Here is a 27,950-nt window from a genome sequence, read left to right as displayed (position 1 = left end):
ACAATCGAACCATGGAAGTCGTTCTTGAGCCTGTCGTCTCCGAACTCATTAAGGGGTTGTTTAAGATACTGGAGTCCAAAGAAGTGCGGGACTTTGCCCGGCAACTTTTTGGAGGAGTAGATTCAGAGATCAAAGAGCTGAAGGAAAAGTTGACACACATCGGAAATCTTCTTCGCAATGCGGAAGACAAGCAACTCTCAGATGAAAGCGTAAAGAACTGGCTTGGCAATCTTCAACACTGGGCTTATGATGCTGAGGACGTACTGGATGAGTTTGCCTACGAAGCTTTGCGACACAACCGCAAGGCAGAACACCAGGCTAGCTCCAGCAGAGGATTTAGGTGTCTCCCTGCTTCTTTCTCTAGTCCTTTGTTCGCTGTCCAGATGGGGTGCAAGATCAAAAGAATCAATAGCCGGTTGGAACAACTCTGTGGGAAAAGATCAGAAGAACTTAAGTTGCTGGAGCTTTCTGGACTGCCACCAACTAACGTCTCTGCACCGCAAAAACCAGAGGAAACTTCAAGCGTCCCACCTGAACAAGTTGTTTATGGCAGAAATAAAGATGAAGCCGAACTATTGAAAATGGTGAAAAGCGGTGCCAACTTTCAAGTGATAGCAGTTGTCGGCATGGGAGGGATCGGCAAAACGACAATTGCTCGGGTTGTGTACAACCACAAGGAGTTGGAAGATTTCAAGTTTGAGAAAAAAGCGTGGGTGTGTGTTTCAACCACAACCACCTTTGACATTCTCAAAATCTCAAAGGAACTTCTTCAGCAAGTCTCATCCTTTGATCCAAATAATTATAATTTAACTGCAGTGCAAGTTAGGCTAAAAGAGGAAGTGAGTGGAAAAAAATTCTTGATAGTATTAGACGATATTTGGAAGGTGGAGTACCACCAATGGGAAACGCTTATGTCTCCTTTCGCAGCTGGTGCACCTGGAAGCACAATGATCGTGACAACTCGCCATACAGATGTTGCACAAACAATAAGGTGCTCTCATAATTATCCATTGAAGCCTTTTTCCGACGAAGCTTGTAAGTCCTTGTTTGAGAAACACGCATTTGGGACTGGTGCAGCTGCTTTTCTGGAATTCAATTTACAAGAGAGTTGTTGAAAGGTGTGGCGGTCTACCACTGGCGGCAAAGACCCTTGGTTGTCTTCTACGCTTTAAGCGGTGTGATGCTTGGGAACAAATATTAGATAGCAAAATATGGAGTACATCTAATGAAAGTGATCGCGTTCTCCCAGCATTAAAGCTAAGCTACCATTATCTTCCTCCAAATCTAAAAAGATGTTTTGGCTATTGTGCAATTTTCCCTCAGGACTACGAATTTGAGGAGAAGGAACTTGCACTTCTATGGATTGCGGAAGGTATTGTTCAACCATCTGATAAACAGCTAGATGAGGCAGGTGAGTGTTTTAAAAACTTATGTTCAAGGTCACTTTTCCAACAATTGAATAGTCATAGTTCGAAATATGTTATGCATGATCTTGTTCATGATCTAGCTCAATTGGTTTTCAAAGGAATTGGTTTTAGATATGAGCAAAATATTGTTGAGCTACCAGAAAAATTTGAAGAAATTCGTCATTTCACTTTTGAATTTGGTGGTTATATTGAAAAAAATAAATTTAAAGCCTTGGAAAAAGCAAAAAGTCTAAGAACTTTTTTGCACGTGAGGCATGGGTTTGCAAGTTATATAAATCATGTAGTTAACTTTGAATTGTTGGTGAAGTTAGACATGTTGAGAGTACTATCTTTAAAAGGAAACTTTATCTTTTATTTACCTAATTCAATTGGAGGTATGAAACATCTAAGATATCTCAACTTCTCTATAAAAAGTTTGCCTGAGTCAATATGTCAATTATTTAACTTGCAAACTTTGCTATTGAAAGATTGTTCTTTTCTCATGAAGTTACCTTCCAACATGAGATATTTGACCAATCTATGTCATCTTGATATAAGTGGTCAAAATTTATTGAGAGAGATGCCATATGGAATGAAAAAGTTGAAAAATCTTCAAGTGTTGTCTAATTTTATTGTGGAAGAGGATACATGTTCTTATTTGGAAGATTTGAGGAGTTTAAGTTTTCTTCAAGGAGAGCTTCACATTTTAGAATTACAAAATGTGACAAATCTAAATCACATACAAGAGCAAATACTAAGCAATAAGAGCAAACTAAAAGTGTTGATACTAGAATGGAGAGATCAAGTAAACTCACAAGCAACAGATGTAGAAATGAATCTACTTGACAAGCTAAAGCCTCCTATCAATTTAAGAGAACTCACAATCAAAGGCTATGGTGGTGAAAGTTTTCCATCTTGGTTAGGAGATTTGTCATGGCTCTCTAATTTGCGTGTGTTTACTATTGAAAAATGTCCCCAACTTATTGGAGAAGTTCCTAATTATTTTTATTCATTAGAAAGATTTGTTATTAAGGATTGTCCAAAGTTGGTGGTCTCATTATCAAATTATCCTATAGGTTGCAAATTAGAAATTAATAATTGTGAAGGAATGGTATGTAATGATGGTTCAATTGATTTTGAGAATTTGGATTCTGAATATCTTACAAATATTTCGACAGTTGAAGATAAATTAAAGAAAGGTTCTCAAAGAGTATATCATTTGAGGATTGCTCATAATGAAGAGATTATGAAATCATGGCAAAGTTTGGAAAACACCAATTTTCTTTCCAATATAAATTCTCTTGAGATTAGTGAGTGTCAGAATCTAAGATCTATTGGAAGGGGCATGCTACCATCATCTTTGAAAGAATTTCGTATTAATTTCTGTCAGAGTCTAACATTCATTGATAGCGATGCCTTACCTTTATCTCTAAAAAGGTTTAGGATTACAGCATGTAGAGAACTGAAATTTTTGAAGGATTTAAGTGTTTGTTCTCTTATTGAGTCCATACATGTTTTTTTGTGTAAATCTCTCAAGTGCATATCATTAGATGGTCCGTTGCCTGGGAGACTCAACGAACTAGATGTTTGTGGTTGCAACGCACTGGAAACATTATCATCTAGTAGAAATGAGTGCCTCCCTAGGGCACTTACATCCATCAATATCGCGTATTGTGCAGAGCTAAAGTCAATTGTTGAGTCTTTTGATAATAGCACGTGTCTTAAAAATATTAGTTTATGGGATTGTGAAAATCTTGAATCCTTACCTTCAGGTCTACACCATCTTCCTTGCCTTGAGCGTATTCAAATAAGAAATTGTCCAAAATTGTCGGTGAGAGAAGGTGTTCCCACCAGCCTTAGACAACTCTTAATTAATGAATGTGAAGATGACAAGGGAATGGGAATGGGAATGGGAACGGGAATGCTCACCTCTCTAAAAACGTTAGAAATATTTTCCCTCCCACAGCTTAAATCCATCTCAGACCTGACCAACCTCACCGCTCTTGAAGGGTTGGGTATCATTTCACTCCCACTGCTTGAATCCATCTCAGACCTGAACAACCTCAAATCTCTAAAAGAGTTACGAATCTCATCCCTCCCACAGCTTAAATCCATCTCAGACCTCACCAATCTCACCTCTCTAAAATGGATGCGAATCGAATATCTCCCACAGCTTGAACTAATTTCAAATCTCAGTGGCCTCACCTCTCTTACAGAGTTGTACATTGAGGAATGCCAAAAGCTCAAATCAATTCCAAGTCTCAGCGACCTCACTTCTCTTGAACTGTTGAAGATCCGTCGTCTCCCACAGCTTGAATCAATTCCAAGTCTCAGCTGCCTCACCTCTCTTCAAGAGTTGACGATCGCTGATCTCCCACAGCTTGAATCAATTCCAAGTCTCAGCAGCCTCACCTCTCTTCAAGAGTTGACGATCGCTGATCTCCCACAGCTTGAATCAATCCAAGATCTGAGCAACCTCACCTCTCTTAAAGATTTACATATTTCCAATTGCCCAAGGATCAAATCAATTCCAAGTCTCAGCAGCCTCACCTCTCGTGAACGATTCTATATTGACAATTGCGCAAACCTCAAATCCATTCCAGATCTTGGCAACTTCAAAGATTTATCAATTATGGAATGCCCAAAACTCAAATCCCTGCAAACCCTGCCATCCTCACTTCAGTCCTTATTTATTACAAATTGTCCACTGCTTATAAAACGATGGAAAAGTGTTACGGGAAGATATTCCTCAAAGATTGCTCAAATTCCTTGTGTTCAAATAGCTGGCAAATTCATCTACAATTCAAAGGAGGTATCATGGAGTTGATTAATCGAAGGTATTTCTTGATCTCTACTATTGTCCAGATTTTAATGTAATACAACATTTTTCTTTACTTTTGAAGATATTAATCTCATTTGAACTTTGGCAGCTGATGGTCAACAAGAATCTCTCAATTGTTGTTTGTCCAGGTAATTCATTTAACTTTAATCAACTTAACATAATACCTTGTATCTCTAATTCTAACCCAACTTTTCTAATTTCATAAATTTATTGCTAACTGAAGAAACTTTCAGCTTAGGAATATTCCAATTTTTGGATTTATTAATAAAAGTAAGTTCTTCATGTTCTTGTTTGATTTTTCAATTCCTAAGAGAATCTATCAACAACAGATTAGATAATATTATGCTTAGTTTTTTGTGAGTTTTGAATTCAGGGAAGGAACATTTAGAGGCAGAAGTTGAAATATATTCCATTGAATTTTACTTCTACTCAGTTGTTTTTTGATAATAACTCCTCTGCCTCAAGTTTATTTAATAGATTTTCATAGCTTATTTAAGGAATCATTGTTTACTTACTTAATGTAAACAACGCAATGCAGGACTGCTATGCTTAGATTCAATGTTGCAGAAATCATCGGAAAGGCTTAAAATGATCCCAAATCATTTCTGTTCCACCCATCTAATTACACATTTTGTACCTTACTCTTGCATTTATATATGGAGTCTGTCAATTGATGAGAGCAAAACCAAGTAATGGACTTATGTATATCTTGCTAAAGCAGAGTAACTAGTAAATTTTCACATTATGCAAGCTTGTGATAAATTCTTTTTGAATTTATGTTTCCTCTTATGTAGACACTTATTCTTTCAATTTCTGAGAGTGTCAACGAATACATATTAGATGATATTATTGTTTAATTTGTATGATTTTAGAGATTTGATGCAAATTTGATAATTTTGTATTCTATTTCTATGCTTTTATAATTAAGGGCTGGAACGTATAGAGGCAAGTATTGAGCTATCTTCATTCTCAAATTAAACAATTGATTCTAACTTCTAAACTATTATATTATTTTTATTTTTATTTTTTGTTGTTTTAAGAATAACTCTTCTCCCTTAAATTTAAACTTAACCAACTTTATTTTTACTTTTATTAGTACGTTTGATTAGAACAAAATTTTGGATTGTCAACAAGATTCTAAGATTGGAGGTTAATAAGGTACTTGTAATGTTTCGTGTCAATTTCATTTCTAGTTGAATTTAAATTTTAGTACATGTAATTTAATTTAGTGTTTTTTCTTTTTTTTCCAGGAAGAAGCAAGTAAATAATTGAAAGTGGTTCCTCTGTTCCAAAACTTCTCTTCTTTGTCATCTCATAGATTGTCTCAAATTTTGTGGTTCCAAGGTAATCAAAAGTAAGCAATACCTGCAATTTTTGATAAAATGATAAAGCTAAAGATCCTTGCTACTTTCTTTTCCAAATCTGGGTTCTACTATTTTCCTTCTGAATTCATTTTTCTTCAGGTGCCACTGTCTCCAACTTAACACAAGAACTGTTAGAACCTAAATCCTGGCATGACTAAGTTTTCCAGATCTGAACTTACTGGCGTGTCTGCTTGCTGAAATTACAATACTGAGATTGTGTGTATGGTATTTTTATTGTTATCTCATTGTTTTCGTTTTGGGCAAAGATTTATTGTGAAATGCATCATTATTAATCCATGGTTTACTTTTTATGGCTTATTTAAGGAATCATTATTTACTTTCTCTAGGCAAACAACACTATGCTGGATTCCCACACTTAAATTAACATTGCAGAAATCGTTGAGGGGCTCAGAGTTTTCCTTCTCCAACTTCATGTAAGCATATTTAAACTTTCAACAAGATCAAAAGTTTTTTCTGCGTCACATATCTAATTGTGTACCCTACTCTTTGATTTGTATATGGAGTCCACCAAATGGTGAGAAAAACTAAGAGATGGACCTCTATATATTGTGCTAAAGTTGTACAACCAGTCAATGTTCATCAAAGAAGCACGTGAGATATTCTTTCTCGATCCTTTTTCATTTTCCCACCATCATTGCACTTTTATTCCAGAATAGCATGTCTCCTTAATTTGAATGTTTTAATATTCAAGATGAATACTGAAAGAATTTTAAGATGAAATCCAGACAACTTCAAGGGAGTTACGTGTCACCTTGGATGAAAGACATAAACTAGAAGTTTAGCTTATGACATATCTACAATAGCTTTTGAGCAATCAGTTCTATGGTGGTATGACATTTCTAACTCTGATAACAAATTCTTATACATCTTTGAAGTATTGATAAGTTCACGTTTTTTATGTAGAATTAAATCTCACAAACTTTGGAGATCAGGAAGTGTTTTGTTTATATAATTTACTACAAAAGGTGTGCTAGATCTAATAATATACAGTCCTTACCATATCAACTAAACAGTCTCACATCCCTAAAGTAAGTTTTTAATATGATTACTCTCAAAGTCATGTTAGTTTCTGTTGGTTTGCCTATTTGCAACACAAATATTGATATTTGTCTCTTGTTACTCAACAACTTGTTGAAATAAGAAAAGGGAAGATAGGGCAAGAAATCTCTTGAAGCAAATGGATGAAATTAAAAAAAAAATTACAGCGCTTCAGAAATTTGTAAGTTGCAATTGTGCTCTTGTATCACTTTGTTTCATGTATTTCTACAGCTGTGTCAATTTCTTGTTTTATTCTTCTTGGTTTTGTACGTGATTTGGCTACATGGTTTAAAAGTTAAGTACACTAACAGCAACACGACTACAGAAATGGAGAAGCAATGAAGAGTTTTGAAAAACAAACCACTAGATCATTGCTTCACAAAGTGGGCCTCATCGTGTTATCATGGCATTGTAAACTTATTGTGATGATAAGAGGAATGTGAAGCAGGCAGGTTAGCAATGTAGGCAAAGAAAATCTACTAAAGCATCATGTTGTCAGTTCCGACAATGGTAAGACAAATATAAATGGATAAAAATTCTTGTAAATTTTAAGATCATTGTGATGTTGATGAATTTTATGTATTCTCAACAGGATCAAAGAATGCCCAAAGAGAAAAAAACTCTAAAATCTCATCTCTTGAACTTGCGGAGATTCAAAGGTGTTCTCTGCTTGTATATTTTGCCAGAGAAGACTTGTTGGATATGATAATCTCAAATCTTACTAGATCAACTGAACAGTCTCAAAACCTTAAGTAATTTCTTAATACTAATGTTCTCAAAGTTGTGTTATTTCATGTTTCTTTGTCTATTTGCAACTCTAATATAATATTTGTCCTTTGTTAATTAATAGTTTGAGAAAGAAACAAAAGGGAAGTCAAAGTAGCTTTAATAGGATACAAGCAAGAATTTTTCTGAATAAACCGGAAGAGATTAAAAGACTTGACTCGCTCACTATTTTCTTTTTCATAAATTGTAAGTTGTAACTCTATCTATTGCATCAACATTTTTACTTATTCTTTAAGCTCTATCGATTTCACATTTTATTTCTTTGTTTTGCAAGTGATCTAGCCACATAGTCAGAAAATTTCAGTTCACTAACACCAAATGGCTAGTGACCTGGAGAAAATCTCAAGACGGTTAAGGCCACAAAGCACTAGATAATTGCTTCATAGACTTGGGGCTTCATCATGTCACCATGTCAAAAAATGCAGTGGTAGAGTGTTACAGACCTGGAGTTCTGCCTTGAAGCTGCTGCTGGAGTTTTGCCTTGAAGCTGCTCTTCACTGCTGCTGGACTAGTGGTATCAGGACGTTTGTTGGAGATTGTAATGTGTTCGGGGATGAAATAGATGCTGAAGATGTGCTGCTGGGTTGACTCTTCCTTGCTGCTGCAGTCTTGTTACTAGAGCAATAGTGGATCTGGAACAAGAAATCTGGAATTTTTGTATTGAATGATAAATGTACTCAAATATCATAACAATATTTGTAAATTGATGCTTTGTATTGAAAAGATTTTCCAGAATCACAATAAAAGTTCTATTAATCCATTTTGCTGCTCTTTACATTGGAATTAACATAGATTCAAGATACACAAAAGACCTAAACAAACAGACTAATCCCTCCAGTTTCAGAGTCTGAAACTCTTCCTCTTCTTTTTTCTCAACAATTTTCTTCTTTGAATTCTTTTTTGCTTCTTCCCTTTTCCTTTTATCCTCATAATAGTAAAGCCTTCCCATGAATTACCCCGTTCCCTCTCCAAATTTGGTGGTCCTCGCTGCTGTGAAATTGTCATTTGCTCCACTTCTTTGCCCTGCCATATGTGTCTGTTGTTCCAAGTGGTCCCTCCTCCTCTTGATTGTTTTGCATTTGGTGTCTCATCTTGAGGCAATTGTAAGCATAGACACTAACACAGGACAGCAACTTAGGAACTGAGATTGAATTTTTTCAACATCACTTGTTCGGTAACATATGGGCTGTTGAATGATGTGACTGTTTTATATGTTCATGTTTTCATCTAGATATGTGACTGGGAATGAAAACAGGTTTTATAACCTATGTGTACCAGCTCTGATACCATATGTCAAAATAATGTGAATTAACCAAAAGAATTTGTCAACATTGATAGTTGGAAGATGGTTTGCACCTCTGTTAGTATTAGTGACTAGGAACAAACAAAAGAAAGAGCATTCAAGAAGAGCACCAATCAATTCCTAAATAGAAAAATTTACAATATCATTGATTGTACCGTATTAAAGAAACAACTGAAAGCGAAGAAAAACAAGCAATAAGAGTAGTTGAAAAGATGATAAATGGTGTCTTATCTAATAGATTATATAGCACATGGTTGGATCATTCTTCTCTAAGTTAAGACAAGAAATATCAAATTTTGCAGTACTTATTTACAGCATATTTTTTTCGTTTTAGCCTTGGTAGAGCATGCAGTGAATCGTGTGCCTAACAATTGATAACCCAAATACAAAGATACCTGGCTGAGGAACTTTCTGCCTGCCTTCTTGTGGACCCAATATGCAGAGACTCGTTTTGATGCCATAATTTTAAAGAAAATCATCTGCGTTTTGATAGTGACTATCATCCAATGGAGAGGGCAACCGCAAAAAGAAGATTTGCTAGTACTGGAAGAACCTCTCCAAATCACTTCGTTGATTCTGCCCAAGATATAAGCTACATAAAAAACCTCCTTAATCAGTTTTATAATATTTTATGCTATTCCAATTCATCATCAAAAGACAACTTTTGACATACATGATGACCCAACTGTATTCGGGTTTTTTAACCATAAATTTAAGAGCTTCGACGATTTTTGATGAGCGAAACAAAGTTGATGGTCAAATCAACAACAAGAAGGAAAGCTTAAATTGACTTCAAGTCATCCATTTTCTTAATTTTCTTCTTGTTTTTATGCTTTACAATCACTCTTTTGGTTTAGTTATATTTTACCAGTAATTAGAGATGTACAAAATTGGTTAATCAAATTTGTAAATTAAACTAAATTTTTGATTTGGTCAAAATTTAGATTTGAAACCAAATCGATTTATGTATTAACTGATTTGTAATCGAATCAAAATTATCGGATTAGGTAACCAAAAATTCAATTACCTAATTTTGAACCAGATTTTATAACTAATATTATAATTATGTCCCTATCACTCAATAATCTTAATTAATTGTATTTTTATTTTAGTAATTTTCAGTTTCACTAATTTTCTTAATTAAATTAATTTAAAACGAAAAATAAGTAAACTTTAAATGATAATATATTTGATATAAATACAAACAAATGTGACTTAACCAATAAATAAATTATTTTTAAATTTATTAAAAATTCGTCACAAACTTTACAAGATATTGAAATTTTGTAATGGCTGAGAAGGGGAAACCAAAGCTTTTAACATCCCTACCGATAATTGGCAGGGCATATACATAAGTTATTATTTATAATTATGGCGTCAATTAAAATTAACCATACTATTTTTTAATATTCTATTTAACTTTGGTGTAATGACTATAATACCCTTTTACATAATCCTCCCTCCCAATGCTTAGAACAAGAAAATTATGGATACTTGAAATGAGAAACAAATTAGGTATAATAATAATGTGTCATTATATAATTTTATAATTTTAAATTAAAGATAAAATAACATTAAATTATATATTAACACATCACCATGGGGTACTAAGCATTGCTCTTTCTAGAATTCATTCATCATAGTATGTTTAGATACTTGTAACACTCTTGATCTAAACAATTTATTTATATAAATTGATGTAACAACATATAATTATATAATTTTAAAATGAGAAGAAAACTAAATAATCACATTATCCAATCATATGTTACCACATTAATTAATATAAAATAAGTTAGTAAAAAAATATTGGGCCAAATGACTATTTCCCACCCAAGGTTTGGTGCAAACTCAATTTCTATCTGGTAATTTTTAAAAATCCAAATATTTACTTTTATGTTAAATTTAGTTATTATTGTCAGAAGTAAAATCGTTATTTAATAAAAATATTTAAAAAATTATAAATTCATCACACATTTCCCTTAGGTTTAAAAACTAACAATTTTCCCCCCACCTTTCCCTCACCTAAAGTTTGAAAAATCACTATTTTTCCACTACGTTTTGCATTTTCCCTTACCGCTTCTCCAATGTTAGGAGCCGACCAACCTCCTCCCTCCCATCTCTTGAACAAAGATGAATCGTTGGCTGACAAGAGGTTGATCGATGATTTATCCACAAGGATCTGTGCGATGCACAAATTAGTCGAACAAAGGCTTAAACTCTTCATCCGACTAATTTGTGTTTTGGTCGACGCATAGATCAATTAACACAATTTGTGTGACATACGGATCAACGAATTGTTGGCCAATGATTCATCTTTGTTCAGGAGATGAAAGGGTGGAGGTTGGCCAATTCTAATCATCCGAGAAGCGATAAGAGAAAAATGCAAACCCTAAGGGAAAATAGTGTTTTTTCGAACATTGGGTGGGAGAAAGGTGAAGAGAAATTATTAATTTTTAAACTTAGAGAAAAAATGTGATAAATTTATTTAATAACGATTTTACTTCTGACATTAATAGTGAAATTTAATAGAAAAATAAATATTTATATTTTTAAAAATTACCAAATAAAAAATTGAGTTTACACCAAACCTTAGATGAAAAATAGCCATTTGGCCAAAATTATTTGTATATATAATTGCACTCATGTACTATAATTCTTGATGTAACTCAAGTTTGACGGCATGATTTTGTACCATCTACAGGAAAATTTTCTAAACCCCCTTTTAATATATATTGGCATTAAAATGTACTTTTATAATTGCGGGTATATCTAAACTGCTTAGAGGAAATTTGGTGGAAAAGGGAAAATTATGGATTCTATATTAAACGTAAGTGGGTATAAAAGTAATTAATTGTATTTTAAAATTCATGTATAATGAAAAAAATAGAGACATTGGTTAATTGACATATAATTATTTTATAATTGAATAATTTTTAAATAAGAAATAAAAATAGAAAATGAGTTAAACCTTATACAATTGAAGTTGTTGAAAAGCTTATTTCAATCTAAACCTTACCTGAATATACTTTTGTTTAAACTTTCTAAAAAAGAAATCATCTTAAATTTGCATAAACATCAACCCTTATTGAATGAAAAGTTTAAGCATATATTATTTTCGAGTTCGAACTCTATTTTAATAACTTTTTATATCTTTGTTCGATTATATTTTTTATTTTGTTGATTATATTGTTTATCTCTTTGATAATATTATTTATTATGTTGGTTGCTCTTCTATGATATTATATTGTATATTAGCTCAACGAAATTCGAGTTAAACAGTATAACTTCAATCCGCGCTAAACCTCAAATCAAATCGAATATGTTTCCAAAAAATTCTTGAAAGTTATTTTGAAATTAATTATTTAAAAAAAAGACCTCAAAGTTATAATTCCCTTCAAACCCCACCTTGTTTCACTCGTCTCTTGCTTGACCCTCTGGTTCTGGCTGCTGGAGGCTGAACTGCAGTCGGAGGATCAGTTCAGAGTTCGAAACCCAATTACAGAAACGGAAGGAAAAAGCTGAAATTTCAAAGGCAATCAAAACGTTTTCATTTTCTGAAACGAAAATGATGGCAAAATGCTCTCTTCAATCTACTGACATCCCCCTCTTAAAAAGCCTCAATGGGCTTCGCCACCTTGCAGAAACGTGTCGTTTCAAGGTAAACCCACTTCGCCAATTCAATTTCTTGGGGAAATTTTTAAATATTTTTGTTTCAAACGAATGGATGTAATAGTTTACGCAAATTTTTTTCTTAATTTTTTGTGTGAAATGTTTGATAAAATGTTTGCTTAAACTTTTCAGTTATAAGTTTTGAGAAGTTTCTGATAAATTTCAAGAGGCAAGCTTTGGTTTTTAACTGAAGAATGTAGTTAGAATTAGCCAACTTTCAGAGGGTGTTGGATACAATTTTTGAAAAAGTTGTTGTATTGAGTAATTGATGTAAATATCATTGTTTTTCACTGGTGTGTGCGTACTTGTGTTGTTTGTGCAGGCGTGGTTCTTGGATCAATTTGGGGTCCTTCATGATGGCAAACAACCTTATCCTGGTTCAATTTCTACACATATGTATCCATATGTGAGTTTTAGCATTTGAGTGTTCTTGTTTTTGGCTGATATCGGTATTAGAAAGAGTAGTGCTACTAAATAGATGTGATGATCATGCAGTAATGACATATCAAAGTGTATTAGCTTCATTGTTATGCTTCATCCAATCGCATCACATCACATAACATTAGTTTTTATGAATTATTTTGATCCTGATGTTTGTATTTTTGGCACTATGGATGGTGAAGAGTAATGCTACTTATAAACTTTTTGTACAAACTTGTTCATTCACGCAGATGAGCAATCATGCAGTAGTGGCACATCGAACTTTTTAAGCTTTATTTTTAAGCCAAACATGTTATTTCACATCAATTTGTAGTAGAACTTGTATATATAATTATATTTTGTGTGGATACTGATAATAGTTTGACAACTTAAATTCTTGGTTTGTGTTTTGTTAGGTGGTGATAGTGATAGAACTTATTTGTATCTGTTTGTATTTTTGGTAATAAGCTTTGGATGAGTATGTGATGGGGAATGTCAATTCATTTTATATATCAGTCCTTGTAACGTTTAGCTTAAGATTTTTGGGCTAGATATATTGACTATATAAATGATATGATAGTGTATTGTTTTTGAATTTCTCTTTTTGTGTGACAGTAGAAAAGATAGCAACCACTGGTGCAAAAATGGTGATCATAAGTAACTCTTCAAGGCATGCTTCAACCATGATGGAAAAAATAAAGAGCCTTGGATTTGATACTTCTCTCTTTACTAGAGCTATCACAAGTGGAGAATTAACACATCAATACTTGCAAAGGTTGGGTGTTGCATCTTCTAAGATTAAAGAATTACAAATCATTTACTCTCAAAATGAATTAATATTCTATACTGTTTAACTCTTGTTCTGAATTCAATGTTTGCTCTTAGTTTATACGACCCTATATTCTTTCAACATGTATATTGTTTTTGTGTCAACTCTTAATTCATTGTATTCATTTCATTTGTCTTAACATGTACTTTAAATCAGTCTCCCTAGTGGTTCAATTGACCTGTTATTTTTTAATGGTAAAACTATAGTCAGCGATTCATCTATTCCATGACCGATGCTTATCGAAAGACCATTTTTCTTCTCTCAACTTTTCACATAGATTCTGCTCTCTTATCTTGTTGTCCTTATGTGTTCTTGATTGTTATTTTTTTCATTTCTCACTAAAGTGTTATATCGGCGTATTGTTTTCCAGTCATATGTCTTGTTTGTTTTTTATACATTGTTTAGAGTTGTATAGTACATCTCATTTTTTTCCATATATTATACTATAAATAGCAGAGATGATGCTTGGTTTGCAGCACTTGGAAGGTCTTGCATTCACATGACTTGGAGTGATCGGGGTGCTATATCCCTTGAGGTATTCTGAGTATTAAAGTTCAATAGCTATTTGTTTCTTCTAATTCTCTTGGCGCTTCAATTAAATCCAATAACATGTAACTACCTAGGATTCTCTCTTTCTTGTTTGATTGATGTAAGTTACCTAAAAATTTAAAGAAAACCGAGAAGCATTAATGTTAAGAAAAGGTTCTTACCAGAAATCCTTGTCTCAAGAATGAACCATTTTCAGCTTGTTTTAATTTACAGTCATGAGAGGCTTGAAACTCTCACTCCTGAGAGCAAAATAAAAACATTCCCTTTGGGAAATGGGTAAAGCTGCAACCTAGTTGTCCAGAATGTGCTTCAAATTTTTAGTGTCTAAACATATCTAGATGCTCTACTCATATATCATGATAAATAATCATTGTAGCATTGTAATAAGGACTCTCCTATTTTATTTAGTTTATTCAAAATGAGCATGATTTCTGACTTTTGGGTTGCTGAGATTTTTGTATAACCACTTAATAGTCAATTCGATAGACTTATATGTATCTTAAGCATTTCTTACTGTAGAGGCTTGACCTTCAAGTTGTAGAGAATGTGGAAGAAGCTGAGTTTATTTTGGCCCATGGTACTGAACTTTGGGGCTCCCTTCTAGAGAGGCATGTCCTACTAATCTTGAGGATCTCGAAAAAATATTGGCACTTTGTGCAGCTAAGAAAATTCCAATGATTGTAGCCAATCCAGATTATGTGACTGTAGAGGCTAGGGCTCTGCGTGTTATGCCTGGTAAATTCCATTCTCCTAAGTATGCCACAACATTGTGAAAGGAAAATACATTGCTCTGTGATGGCAGCTCGGACTCTGTTCTCAGATTTTGTATACATTTACCGGTGATTTTGTTCACATTCTGGCCTTTTGCATAGGACCCAGAATTTCTCTATATATAAATTGCAGAGTCTAGAATTTTGTTGTTCTACTATGTGAGATGTAAATTTGGTCGACCTCTATAGGTACTTTGGCATCCAAATATGAAAAGCTTGGAGGTGAAGTGAGATGGATGGGCAAGCCTGATAAGGTCACTCGATCGTTGAGTCTTGTTCTAATCAGTAAAATTGTTCAGTTATTTTTATTTTTTTATGGATATCATCCCATGTGTGCAGTTGACTTTGCTTTTACACATTTCTAATATTTCATCAGATAATATATGAATCAGCAATGAACATGGTTGGTGTTGATGCTAGCGACTCCGTTGCTGTGGGCGATTCCCTTCACCATGATATTGAGGGATCCAATGTAGCTGGAATCCAGTCCGTATTTACCACTGGAGGAATCCATGCAAATGAACTTGGACTAAGCAGTTTCAGAGAAGTTGCAGATTTATCTTCTGTCCAAACTCTTTCATCAAAATATGATGCGTATCCATCATACGTGTTACCAGCATTCATATGGTAAAATCTTATCAAGGTAAGTACAGTCTTAGTCACCATGTTTCTGAACTTGCTTGTCAGTAGTAAATATCAGTTGATATCAACCATAATTTCCAGGTTTTGTCGACTCTTGAAGTCTTATGTTCATGTTTAACTTTACCTATTCAACTTTGAGACAATGGTTAAAATCGTTGCTATATCTCAATTGTTATTTGTGTTCAGGTATGCATGACCAAATTCTTGTTCCAACGGTGTAAAATTTTTTGCAATCAAAGGGTACTGGTACTTGAAAGCATTGTGAGACAAAAACTCTGAATGGGGTTCAAGATCACTGGTATTCTGGCCAACCTTTCTTTTACCTTTAAATGGTAACATCTTGATTCAGTTTCCATAACCCAGATAATATTTTGCTGTACTCTTCAGGTCTTTCCTTCAATATTGGATGACAAGAGACCGAATGTTTACATTTATAGTGCATTTGAGGTGTCTTGTTGGCTCATGATATTCTTCCGGAGTGATGTGGAATGTTCATATACCAAATATCTCTCTCGTAGTTTATTGATATGAGATTTATCTAAAGGTGTTATAATAACCATTGTATCTTCACTCGTGAAGTCAAACACACAAATTGGATAGAAGTATTTTCATAAAGAATAAATCTATTCCAAAATTGGATGCTTTAAATAAAAAGAAGTTTGTGAATAATGATTTTGTGTGAGCTGTTAAGATTTCAAAGTCAATAATGTTCTGTGTAAAGGCTCCCTATATTATACTTGAATAGTACTAGGGCTGATAACAATAAAAAAGATTAAATTTCATTTAAATTGAGTTCGAACAAGAGTTAATTTGATATTGACTCAAATCTATAAAAGGACAAGTTGAATTTTCTTTAATTTGATTTGTAAAATTCAAGTTCAAACTTGGTTCTGATGCAATTTAACTTTGAATTTGATTTTATTCATTTGAACTTAAATATTTGAATTAGTTTGAACTCAATTTATTTATGAAAATTAAAACAATCTCTAATTAAACTTGATGCGAACTCCAAGTTGAAATTGAGTCAATTCTCATCGCATTCACCTCTAACAATAATCCTTTTTAAGTATTATTTAAATAATAAAAATTATTTACAATAATAATGTTGAGATATATCTATTTATCAAATTTTTTAATCGAAGGGGTCAAATTTTTTATTAGAGGGACAAAACTTTCAATATTATTTCAGGGATTAAATTTTTATTATTTCCTAAAAGTATCAAACTAATAATATTATTTTCAAAACAAAACAAAAGATACAATGTTAATTGTATTTGTTTAATATCCTCAATTAAAAATACTAAAAATTTGATTTACTTTACGAGAAAATTTAAAAATTCGATTCTTTTTATAAGAAAATCTAAAAGTATAGATTTTACAATAAAATAAAATAAAATATGATACCTTTCACAAAAAAAATAATAATTCCAAGTTTCTAGTAATGTTTTTAAAATTAAATTAGATATCGATCTAGTGAAGGGGGTGATCTGGTCCAATTGATAATTAAATTGGTGATCAGACCGGTTAATTATTAAAAAATAATATTAAAATATTTTTGTATAATTTATAATTAAATATATAATTTAACATTAAAATAATCTTAGCTTAATGGTATATATTCAAATATGATAAATAAGGTTTTGATTTAAGCTTTTGTAAAAAAAAAAAAAATCAAATTTTTATATTGACCAAATCAAACTCAATTTTATATATCATCTGATAGGTTTAGTTAGCGGTTGATGATTTACTTTGTTGGACGAAACAATCCGATTTGATTTTTTAAACTATACTAAATTGAATGAATAATTATATAAATATTTATTAATTTATCATATTGTAAATTTTAATGACATATTAACAAGTTTATTCCTATTGTTTCAATATTTCGGATAAATTTTATTATTGGTTGAGAAAAAAACCCTAATTAATTTGATACTTCATTCACTTTATTTTCAATTCTATGAATATATTCTCGAAATTTAATGTGCTGGATATAATTTTTTTCTTATAAAATCTCAAATAATTATATAAGTAAAAGTTTAAAAAATAATTTATTTGGTAAATTATTGTTATTTAATATAAATTTTAATTAATAAATGAAAAATGTGATATCCATGCATTCATAAAAACTCTCTCAACTTATCTCTGTTAGTATGAGTAGATTCGAATTAAATTTACTCATTTAACTTTGTAGTTTGATTTGAATAAACTAAATTTGAATTAAAAAAATTTTAGTTTATCAAATTTGAAATTGACATCATTGAATCTTTTTATTTTTTTAATAAATCTTTTATTTTTATTAGTTCAAATAAATTAAATTTGATCTAATTATTTTAAATTTAATAAAAGAATAGTATATACTTTTAGTATATAATTTAAATAGATAAATAATTAAATAATTTTAAATTAAAAATAAAATAATATCTATCATATAATAATACATTATCTATATATTAAAATTATATACACATAATATTACCCTTATAAATTTGAGTTAGTCTTTGTTTAATCTCCTATTTGTAGGCATGGCTCACAACAAGGAGGAGAGGGACAAAACGCAGCGTTTTGTTCTAGGAGCATTAATTACTATTTAACATAAACGTGATAGCCATACATCTCCCCTGACCCGAAAAAACACAAAATACGCATAAACGAAAACAAAAACAACGTCGAAATGGAGGGAGGAGGTGCCGCGGCCCAGCAGGCAGACACGGGGATGGAAGAGGCGCCATCAGACCCTCAACAGCCACCGGCGGCGGGGATCGAGAACATCCCGCCCACGTTGAGTCATGGGGGACGATTTATTCAGTACAACATATTTGGGAACATATTTGAAGTGACGGCGAAGTATAGGCCGCATATTATGCCCATCGGGAAGGGCGCATATGGCATCGTTTGGTACTCTCTCACTGACTCACTTGTCTCAGTCAGTCTCAGTGTTGTTAAAAGAGTCTTTGTTCTAGCGCATGGATTTGTTTTGTTTGGATGTGTTTTGATTCATGTGTGTGAGTTTTATGTGGATTTTGATGATTTGTGAAGGTTGTGTTGTGGAGTTTTTATTTGGTAGTGAAATCTTATATTTTCATGTTGCTGGGTGTAGATTTTTTATTAAGGTATTTGGAGCTGTTACATCTTGAAGATAAGTTAAATGTGTGGCTATTTGCTTCAATATAAGCTAAGATGAAGAAAAAAAAATATTTTTAAAAGGTAAAATGTTATCAAAACTGAACTTTTATGTAGCAGCTTTTTAAAACAAGTAGTTTGATGGAATTTTTTTTTTTTTTTGGGTAAGTAGTTTGATGGAAGTTACTCTTCTGTGTAGGGGAATTTGTGGCCATTTCGTCAAAGAGAAATGAAAAAGGCTATGAAGATTGAATTTGTAGAGTAGGTCAAGGAGTTCAGCTAGTTAGAATGGATAATATTTTGGTGAAAGGGCTGTCTTTAGTGTGTCTGCGTGCATTTATTTTTGTTTATGGATGGTATGTTTTCTGAGTTTTATATGTGATGAGGGACTTTGGAGTGTTTTCCTTGTCTTTTTTCTTTTCATTGGGAAATGTATTGAGTAATTTCTATTGGGTGTTTATTAGTTCGGCGTTGAATTCGGAGACAAATGAGCATGTGGCAATAAAGAAGATAGCAAATGCATTCGATAATAAGATTGATGCAAAGAGGACTCTTCATGAGATCAAGTTGATTCGACACATGGATCATGAAAACGTAAGTGAGTGATAATTGCTGATATATCATATATATATATATATATATATATATATATATATATATATATATATATATATATATATTTTGTGGCTTCACTTATAAGAAGCAACATATTGGATGAATGGTATTTTGATTTCATTTTTCTGTTAAGAAGTTAAATGCCAGTCAACTTGTTTTTGTTTTAAGATTACAATATTGCAAAGCTTCTGTAGTTGAGATGGCTAGCTGTTTTGTAGGTTGCATGGACATGTGCTTATATTTTTATTTTCCCAATATGTGAAATTGATAATATTTGTGGTTCTTTTTCTTATTAAAAATGAAAGATAATATTTGCATGATCACATGTACATATAGCTAATTGTACAGGAATTTATTGAACTTCTGTTAGCCATCAATTTTGGAAAAAGTATTTAACTGGTTGGATTATGTTGTTAAGTGGTCATGGAGATCTGTTAATTGTTAGGAACTATGTGATTAAAAACATTGTGTGGGCAGAAGAGATTGAACATTTAGTTTTGTTAAAAGCACTCCAAGTTTAATTTATGGAGGAGCATTACTGGTGGGTAGGAGGCTTTTGTAGATGAGATATCTTTTATGATTAAAGATGGGAGAAGATTTATTTGCTATGGTATCTTTTGAGAAGAGAAGTCTTTGACGGCTAATATTGCATATTTGTGCTCCTTGTTGATGGTCGATAGAGCTTCTTAGTTGTTTATATTTATGTATTGTTTGCGGAAATGGGAATGATCATGTACTACTGTATAATTATTGAGTGCTGATTAGGGTTGAACTTATGTTTGAAAGTGTGCAAAATATAAAGAGGGTTGTGGCATCTTGAACTCTCTCATTGTGATAGGTAAGTTACATGTGATTGGGTTGGTTGTTACATTGACTGATGTTCTATATCAGTGCAATATTGTACCTTCATGGGTGTTAATCTTACACTGTTGTATTAGTCAGAAGCAGAATGTGATTGCTAGATCCATTATGGAAGCAGATTACCATGCTATGGCTTAAAAGGGTCTTGCAGTTGCTACAAGGTTTTGCTCAAGTTTTGCTATAATAAAATCCTTGAATTCTAAGAGGCATTGAACATAGAATTTGAGATCATGGTAGACATTTTTAGTATCCCTTGGAAATTATGGATTAGATTGGTGAATATGGAGGATGTATTAGTGCTAAATTTGTTTGTAAGGGTTTCACTTGCTTCTTAGGAGCTATTTTATCAATATAGAAGGTCTTAAATTTGGGCTTATGACCAAGAGTTTCAATCTCCTTTTTCTTTTCCTCTTTTTTTTCAAAAAAGTTTTTCCTCCATGCATCACTACCTTGGATCATTCTTGTCTAGTGCTATTCGTGCACTATTAATGGGAAAAAGTTTGGTCATTTGCTTTTTTAGGCATATGGCATATTGACATATATGATTTTAAATTTTCTCCTTCATAGAATATTGAACAATTCTTTTAGTAGTTGGATAGGAAATGTTTTTGAGTAAATAGATAGGCTAGTTGTTTTTTATTAGCTCTTTCTTGCTTGATGTGGACTTCACAGTGGACCAGAATAAAATGGCTAGTGAAGGAGAAAGTCATTGTTAGGATCTCAAGTGCAAGGTATGAGACATGGATCCCACATTGGAAAGTATGGACAACTAGTGTGGAGTTTATATGGTCTTGGGCTCTCCCATCTCAATAACTAGCTTTTAAGGTGTGGTTTTCCTAAGGTTCGTATCATTTGGTATCAGAGCCATCATCATGTCTCCCAGTTGCAATCGTGCAGCGCTGTTGGTGATGCCGACATTGCAGTGTTCGCCCGAGGCTAGTAGGGAGCTAGCGCACAGCCAGCCTGCTTGGGCTTTGGGGCTGCGGAGCGTGGTGGTATGTTAGGATCTCAAGTGCAAGGTATGAGACTTGGATCTCACATTAGAAAGTATGGACAACTAGTGTAGGGTTTATATAGTCTTGGGCTCTCCCATCTCAATAGCTAGCTTTTGAGGTGTGGTTCTCCTAAGGTTCGTATCAGTCATCCATTTATTATATCAAGATTCACGTAAGAAGTTCAGCTTATGACATTTTTGCATTAGCTTGTCATCAATAACTTTCCATGGTGGTGAGACATTTCCTAACTTTGATACTAAATTCTTGTACATTTTTTAGATCTTTGGAATAATGACAAGTTCATGTATTTTCTATAGAAATTGTGAGAGTAAAAATCTGCTATATCACATTTCACAAACTTTGGAGATCAGGAGGTATTCTGCCAAAATAATTTACCGAAAAAGGCTTGCTAGATCTAATAAGTTCTAGTCCTTACCAAATTAACTAAATAGTCTCACATCCCTTAAGTAAGTTCTTAATTGGATTGCTCTTAGAGTCACATTATTTTCTATTGGTTTGCCTATTTGTAACACAAATATTAGCAATTGTCCTTTTTTACTGAATAACTTGTTGAAATAAAGAAAAGGGAAGATAGGACAAGAAATCTCCTGAAAAAAATGGATGAGATTAAAGAACATTACATTGCTTTAGAAATTTGTAAGTCGCAATTGTACTTTTGTATCATTTGTTTCATATATTTCTACAGTTGTGTCAATTTTATGTTTTATTCTTCTTGGTTTTGTAGGTGATCTGGTTGCAGAGTTTGAAAGTTAAGTACACAAACAGCAACACGGCTATAGAAATGGAGAAAATATTAAGAATTTTGAAGAATAAACTATTAGATCATTTGCTTTACAATCTTAGGCCTCATCATGCTGCTATGGCATCATAAACTTATTGTATGATAAGAGGAATGTGAAGCTGGCAGGGCAGCAATGTAAGCAAAGGAAATCTACTGAAGCAGCATGTGATCAGTTCTGAAAGTAGTAAGACATTTCCAAATGGATAAAAATTTTTGTAAATATTAAGATCTTTGTGATGATAACAAAACTTATGTCTTTTCAACAGGATTAAAGAAAGCCAAAAAAAAAAAACCTCAAAAAATTTAAGTTCACTAACACGAAACAGCTAGTGACTTGGAGAAAATCTAAAAACGGTTAATGCCACAAACCACTAGATCATTGCTTCACGGATTTGGGGCTTCATCATGTCACCATGTCAAAAAATGCAGTGGCAGGGTGTTACAGACCTGGAGTTCTGTTTTAAAGCTGCTCTTCACTGCTGCTGGGTTAGTGGTATCATGATGTTTGCTTGAGATTTTAATGTGTTTAGGGATGAAATAGATGCTGAAGATGTGGTGCTGCGTTGGCTCTTCCTTGCTGTTGCACTCCTGTTACTGGACTAGTACTGGAAAAGAAATCTGGAATTTACGTATTAATACTGTTGTATTGAATGATAAATGTACTTAAATATCATGACAATATTTGTAAACTGATAGTTGTATTGAAAAGATTTTCCAGAATTACAATAAAAGCTCAGTTGATCCATCCTGCAGTTATTTGCATTGGAATTAACATAGATTCAAGAAACACCAAAGACTTAAACAAACAGAGTAATCCTCTAGCTTTCAAGAGACTGGAATTCCTCTTCTTCCTTCTCAACAGTTTTCTACACTAAATTCTTTTTGGATCCTTCCCTTCTCCTTTTATCTTCATTACAGTCGAGCCTTCTTAAAGATTGCCACGTTCCCTCTCCAAATTTGGTGGTCCTTGCTGCTGTGAAATTGATATCTGCTCCACTCCTTTGCTGTCATGTGTGTTTATTGTCCAAAGTAATCCTTCCTCCTCTTGATTGTTTTGCATTTGGTGTCTGATCTTATAGGAATTGTAAGCATAGACCCTAATAGTCACCTTATCAAAAGAAAATTGAAAATTTCTTTAAAGTAAATGAAACATGCATGATATGTTTAGAGAGCTTAATAACTCAACAAAGCTGTAACATGGGTGAAAATATTCACTTTTGCAACTCATATATATATATGGCATATTTTTGTTGAACCTTTCCAAACCCCTTATATATAGATTATATGACACATGGTTGATAATAACTTTATAATAAAGAGTAGCTGCAAGAGAAAATTCACTAGGGTTGGAAAACCCTCTTCAAACCATTTTGTTGATTCGATTCAATAAACAAACACCCTTAATTTTTTTTATTTTAATTTTTATATGAAAATTTCATCGGACTATTTCAAATTAAATTAGAGATTGATTTTTAAATAACTATGTAGAATTTTCTTAATATTAGAGATTGATTCATTAGTATTAAAATGTTAATTATTCTGATATAAAATGTTAAAATTGACTATACTATTTTTTTAATATTCTTTTCAACTTTTGTATAATGACTATAATACCTTTTTACATAGGTTTCCCTTCCAATTTCTAGAACAATAAAATTATGTGGATTAAAAATGAGAACCAAATTAGGTATAAATGGTAATGTGTCATTATATTGATTTTATGATTTTAAATTAAAAATAAAATAACACTTAATCACATATTAGCACATCATCATTGGGTACTAAGCATTGCTCTTTCTAGAACTGGTTTAACATAACATGTTTAGATACTTTGTAATTTTACTCTTAAACAACTTATCCATATAAATTAATGTAATAACATATGATTAAATGATTTTAAAATGAGAAGAAAATAAATAATCATATTATTTAATCATATATTATCAGATTAATTTGTATAAATAAATTACTAAAAAATGTTTACATATATAATTGCACTCTTATACTATAATTATAAATGTAATATTTAATCATAGCTTAAGTTTGATGAGGTGATTTTATGCTATCTACAGGGAAATTTCCTGAACCCCTTTTCGTATATATTAATTTTAAAATTTACTTGTATAGTTACAATTACATCTAACTATACATGCTTAGAGGAAATTTGGTAGGAAAGGCAAAATTATGGGTTCTATATTAATATCAAGAGATAGAGGGTATATAAATAATTTTATTCTAAAATTTTTTGCTAACAAAAAAAAAAATACAAATATTGATCAATTGATATATAATTATTATATATTTAAATAATTTTAAAATAAAAATAAAAATAAAAATAGACAATCTCAATATAATTTTGTTTAAAATTCCTAAATAAGAAATCATCTGAAAATTGAAAAGAATTAACCCAACTTTTTGTATCTTCATTCAGTGATATTTAAATAAGTTGAGCTTTAAAGTAATCATTCTGAATTCGAATCAAGCTTGGAGCTGACTCTTATTCAACTTTAATTTGAATCGACTCCCACTTGTAGCCATAGTCCATGGATCTCTGCTTACCCGAAAAACAAAAAATTCACATGAACGAAAACAAAAAGAAAAAACAATAGCGACGTCGAAATGGAGGGAGGAGGAGGTGCTGCGGCCCAGCATGCAGACACGGAGATGGCAGAGGCGCCGTCGGACCATCAGCAGCCACTGGCGGCTGCTCAGGCGGCGGGGATCGAGAACATCCCTGCTACGTTGAGCCATAGGGGATGATTTATTCAGTACAACATATTTGGGAACATGTTTGAAGTGACGGCGAAGTATAAGCCGCCTATTCTGCCCATCGGGAAGGGCGCATACGGCATCGTTTGGTACTCTCGCACTGACTCACTTGTCTCAGTCCGTCTCAGTGTTGTTAAAGAGTCTTTTTTTAGCACCTGGGGTTTTTTTGTTCCGATGTGTTTTGATTTATGAATGTGAGTTTTATGTGGATTTCGATGGTTTGTGAAGGTTGTGTTGTGGGGTTTTTATTATGTAGTGGAATTTTATATTTTTATGTTGGTGGGTGTAGATTTTTTATTAAGGTATTTGGAGCTGTTACATGTTAAAGATAAGTTAAAAGTGTGGCTATTTTCTTCAATATAAGCTAAGAAGAAGAAAGAGATTATTTTAAAAGGTAAAAAATTATCAAAATTGATTTTTTTTTGTGTATTAGCTTTTAGAAACAAGTAGTTCGATGGAAGTTACACTTCTGTTTATAGGAATTTGTAGCCATTTCTTTGAAGAGAAATGAGCAATATGAAGATTGAATTTGTAAAGTGGGTAAAGGAGTGCTGCTAGTTGGAATTGCAAACCTTTCGGTGAAAGCTAGGTTGTTTTAAGTGATTGAGTGTGCATGTAGTTCTGTTTGTGGATGGCATGTTTTCTGGTTCTTTATGGATTTGAGTTTTATATGTAATGAGGTTGTTTGGAGTGTTTCCTTTTCTTTTTTCTTTTCGTTGGGAAATGTATTGAGTAATTTCTATTGGCTGTTTATTAGTTCAGCGTTGAATTCGGAGACAAATGAGCATGTAGCAATAAAGAAGATAGCAAGTGCATTTGATTATAAGATTGATGCAAAGAGGACTCTTCGTGAGATCAAGTTGCTTCGACACATAGATCATGAAAATGTCAGAGTGATAATTGCTGATTCCTTTTTTTTAAATTTTTTTTGGTGGCTTCAGTTATAAGAAGCAACATATTGGATAAACGATATTTTGATTTTATTTTTCTGTTATGGAGTCAAATGCCAGTGGACTTGTTTTTGTTTCAACATTACAATATTCTAAAGCTTGTGTAGTTGAGTTGGTCAGCTGTTTTGTATGCCACATGGAAATGTGCTTATATTTTTATTTGCTTAAGATGTGAAATTGATAGTATTTGTGGTTAATTTTTTTTAATAAAAAATGAAACGATAGTATTTGGATGATCATATGTACATATAGCTAATTGTATAGGAATTTGGTGAACTTTTGAAAGCCATCAATTTGAGAGAAGTATTTAGCTGGTTGGATTCTTTTGGTAAGTGGTTATGGAGATTTGTTCTTGAGAGAGAGCATTTTTAGGAACTATGTGTTTAAAAATATAGTGTAGGCGGAAGAGATTGGACTTATAGTTTTGTTAGAAGCACTCAAGGGTTAGTTTATGGAGTGGAATTACTGGTGGGTAGGAGGCTTTTGTAGATGAGATATCTTTTATTATGAAACATGGGAGAAGGTTGATTTGCCATGGTATCTTTTGAGAAGAGAAGTCTTTGACTTCTAATTTTGCATATTTGTGCACACTGTTGATGGTCGTTCGAGCTTCTTAGTTGTTTATATTTATGTTTTGTTTAAATATTGAGAATTGAAAAAAAGCAATGGCATTATTTTAAAAAAGACCTCAAAGTTATAATTTTTTTAAACCCCACCTTGTTTCACTCCACACATGCTTAACCCTCTGTCTCTAGCGGCTGAAGGTTGCACTGCAGTCGATAGGTTGTTATCAATTCAGAGTTAGAAACCTAACTACAGTTAAAAAAAAATCAGAAACAGAAGAAAAAAAAGAAATTTCAAAAACACTCAAAACATTTTCGTTTTCTGAAACGAAAATGATTGCAAAATGCTCTTTTCAATCTCCTGACACCCCCCTCTTAAAGAGCCTCGATGGGCTTCGCCACCTTGCAGAAACACGCCATTTCAAGGTAAACCCACTTTGCCAATTCAATTTCTTGGGGAAATTTTTATATATTTTCCTTCCAAATAAATGGATGTAATAGTTTATGCAAATTTTTTCTTAATTTTTTGTGTGAAATATTTGATAAAGTAGTTGCTTAAACCTTTACAGTTATAATTTTTGAGAAGTTTCTGATAAATTTCAAGAAGCGAGCTTTGGTTTTTAACTAGAGAATGTAGTTAGAATTAAGCCAAATTACAGAGGGCGTTGGATGCAATTTTTGACAAAGTTGTTTTATTCAATATTTGATGTAAATATCATTGTTTTTCATTGGTGTGTACTTGTGTTGTTTGTTTGTGCAGGTGTGGTTTTTGGATCAATTTCGGGTCCTTCATGATGGAAAACAACCTTATCCCGGTGTAATTTCTACATGTATGTATTCATATGTGAGTTTTAGCATTTGAGTATTCTTGTTTTAGGTTGTTTTCAATATTGTAAAGATTAATGCTACTACTTATATAAATAGATGTGATGATCATGCGATAGTGGCATGTCAAAGTGTATTAGCTTCATTGTTATGCTTTATCTGATCGCATCACATCACATTACATTAGTTTTTATAAATTACTTTGAACCTGTTTTTTGTGTTTTTGGCACTATGGATGGTGAAGAGTAATGCTACGAATAGTCTTTTTGTACAGACATGTTCATTCATGTAAATGAGCAATCATGTAGTAGTGATTTATCGAATTTCTTTTTGTGTCTACTCTTAATTCATCATAGTAATTTCTTTTCTGTTTTCTTGTACTTTAAATTAGCGTTCCTAATGGTTCAATTGACGGTATTATTTTTTATTGGTGGAACTATAGTTAGTGATCCTTCTGTTCCATGGCTGGTGCTTGTCAAAAGACCTTTTTTCTTTGCTCAAATTTTCTCATAGATTCTACTCTCTTATCTTGTAATCCTTGTAAGTTTCTGATTATTATATTTTTCATTTCTTACTAAAATGTTTTTCAGCGTAGTGTTTTTCATTCATATTTCATCCTCCAAATGACTTGTGTCTTCTTTATTTTTTATACATTGTTTAGAGTTGTAGAGTACATCTCATTTTTTTTTAATGGATTATACTATAAATTGGAGAGTTGATGCTTGGTTTTTAGCACTTGGAAGGTCTTGCATTCACATGACTTGGAGTGATTGGGGTGCTATATCCCTTGCGGTATGCCAAGTAA

General features: G+C 32.5%; 3 protein-coding genes and 1 pseudogene across 32 annotated transcripts in view; all 4 read left to right on the top strand.

Moving 5' to 3' along the window:
- Nucleotides 1–27,950, top strand: part of LOC123220594 (putative disease resistance protein RGA3) — a 215,099-nt gene that overhangs the window by 58,196 nt on the left and 128,953 nt on the right. The window contains exons 6-8 of one of the 30 annotated variants that reach the window (XM_044642862.1): nucleotides 5,712–5,837; nucleotides 5,960–6,046; nucleotides 6,137–6,461. The exons of 28 other annotated variants lie outside the window; for them this stretch is intronic. The gene's annotated coding sequence lies outside the window, so the exon portion shown is untranslated. Of the gene's footprint in view, nucleotides 1–4,786; nucleotides 5,122–5,711; nucleotides 5,838–5,959; nucleotides 6,047–6,136; nucleotides 6,462–27,950 lie in introns of those variants that run through there. One more of the 30 variants, XM_044642893.1, reaches the window with a different exon arrangement.
- LOC123220835 (putative disease resistance protein RGA3) lies at nucleotides 12–4,780 on the top strand. The gene is made up of 6 exons (XM_044643428.1): nucleotides 12–1,107; nucleotides 1,202–1,411; nucleotides 1,508–1,674; nucleotides 1,915–4,243; nucleotides 4,337–4,376; nucleotides 4,472–4,780. Exons 1-4 carry the CDS (start codon nucleotides 12–14, stop codon nucleotides 4,231–4,233), a joined length of 3,792 nt encoding a protein of 1,263 aa, XP_044499363.1. The 3' UTR covers nucleotides 4,234–4,243; nucleotides 4,337–4,376; nucleotides 4,472–4,780.
- LOC123220668 lies at nucleotides 12,031–16,308 on the top strand (annotated as a pseudogene).
- On the top strand, nucleotides 18,275–22,774 carry LOC123220645 (mitogen-activated protein kinase homolog D5-like). Its single transcript, XM_044643204.1, has 3 exons — nucleotides 18,275–18,540; nucleotides 19,230–19,359; nucleotides 21,982–22,774. The coding sequence occupies exons 1-3, from the start codon at nucleotides 18,317–18,319 to the stop codon at nucleotides 22,126–22,128; spliced, it is 501 nt and encodes a 166-aa protein (XP_044499139.1). The 5' UTR covers nucleotides 18,275–18,316; the 3' UTR covers nucleotides 22,129–22,774.

This window comes from Mangifera indica, chromosome 7 (genome assembly GCF_011075055.1).
Source record: "Mangifera indica cultivar Alphonso chromosome 7, CATAS_Mindica_2.1, whole genome shotgun sequence".
In the NCBI taxonomy this organism is placed as follows: domain Eukaryota; kingdom Viridiplantae; phylum Streptophyta; class Magnoliopsida; order Sapindales; family Anacardiaceae; genus Mangifera; species Mangifera indica.
Note: the sequence above shows the minus strand (reverse complement) of the source record. Positions and strands in the feature narration are given on the sequence as shown.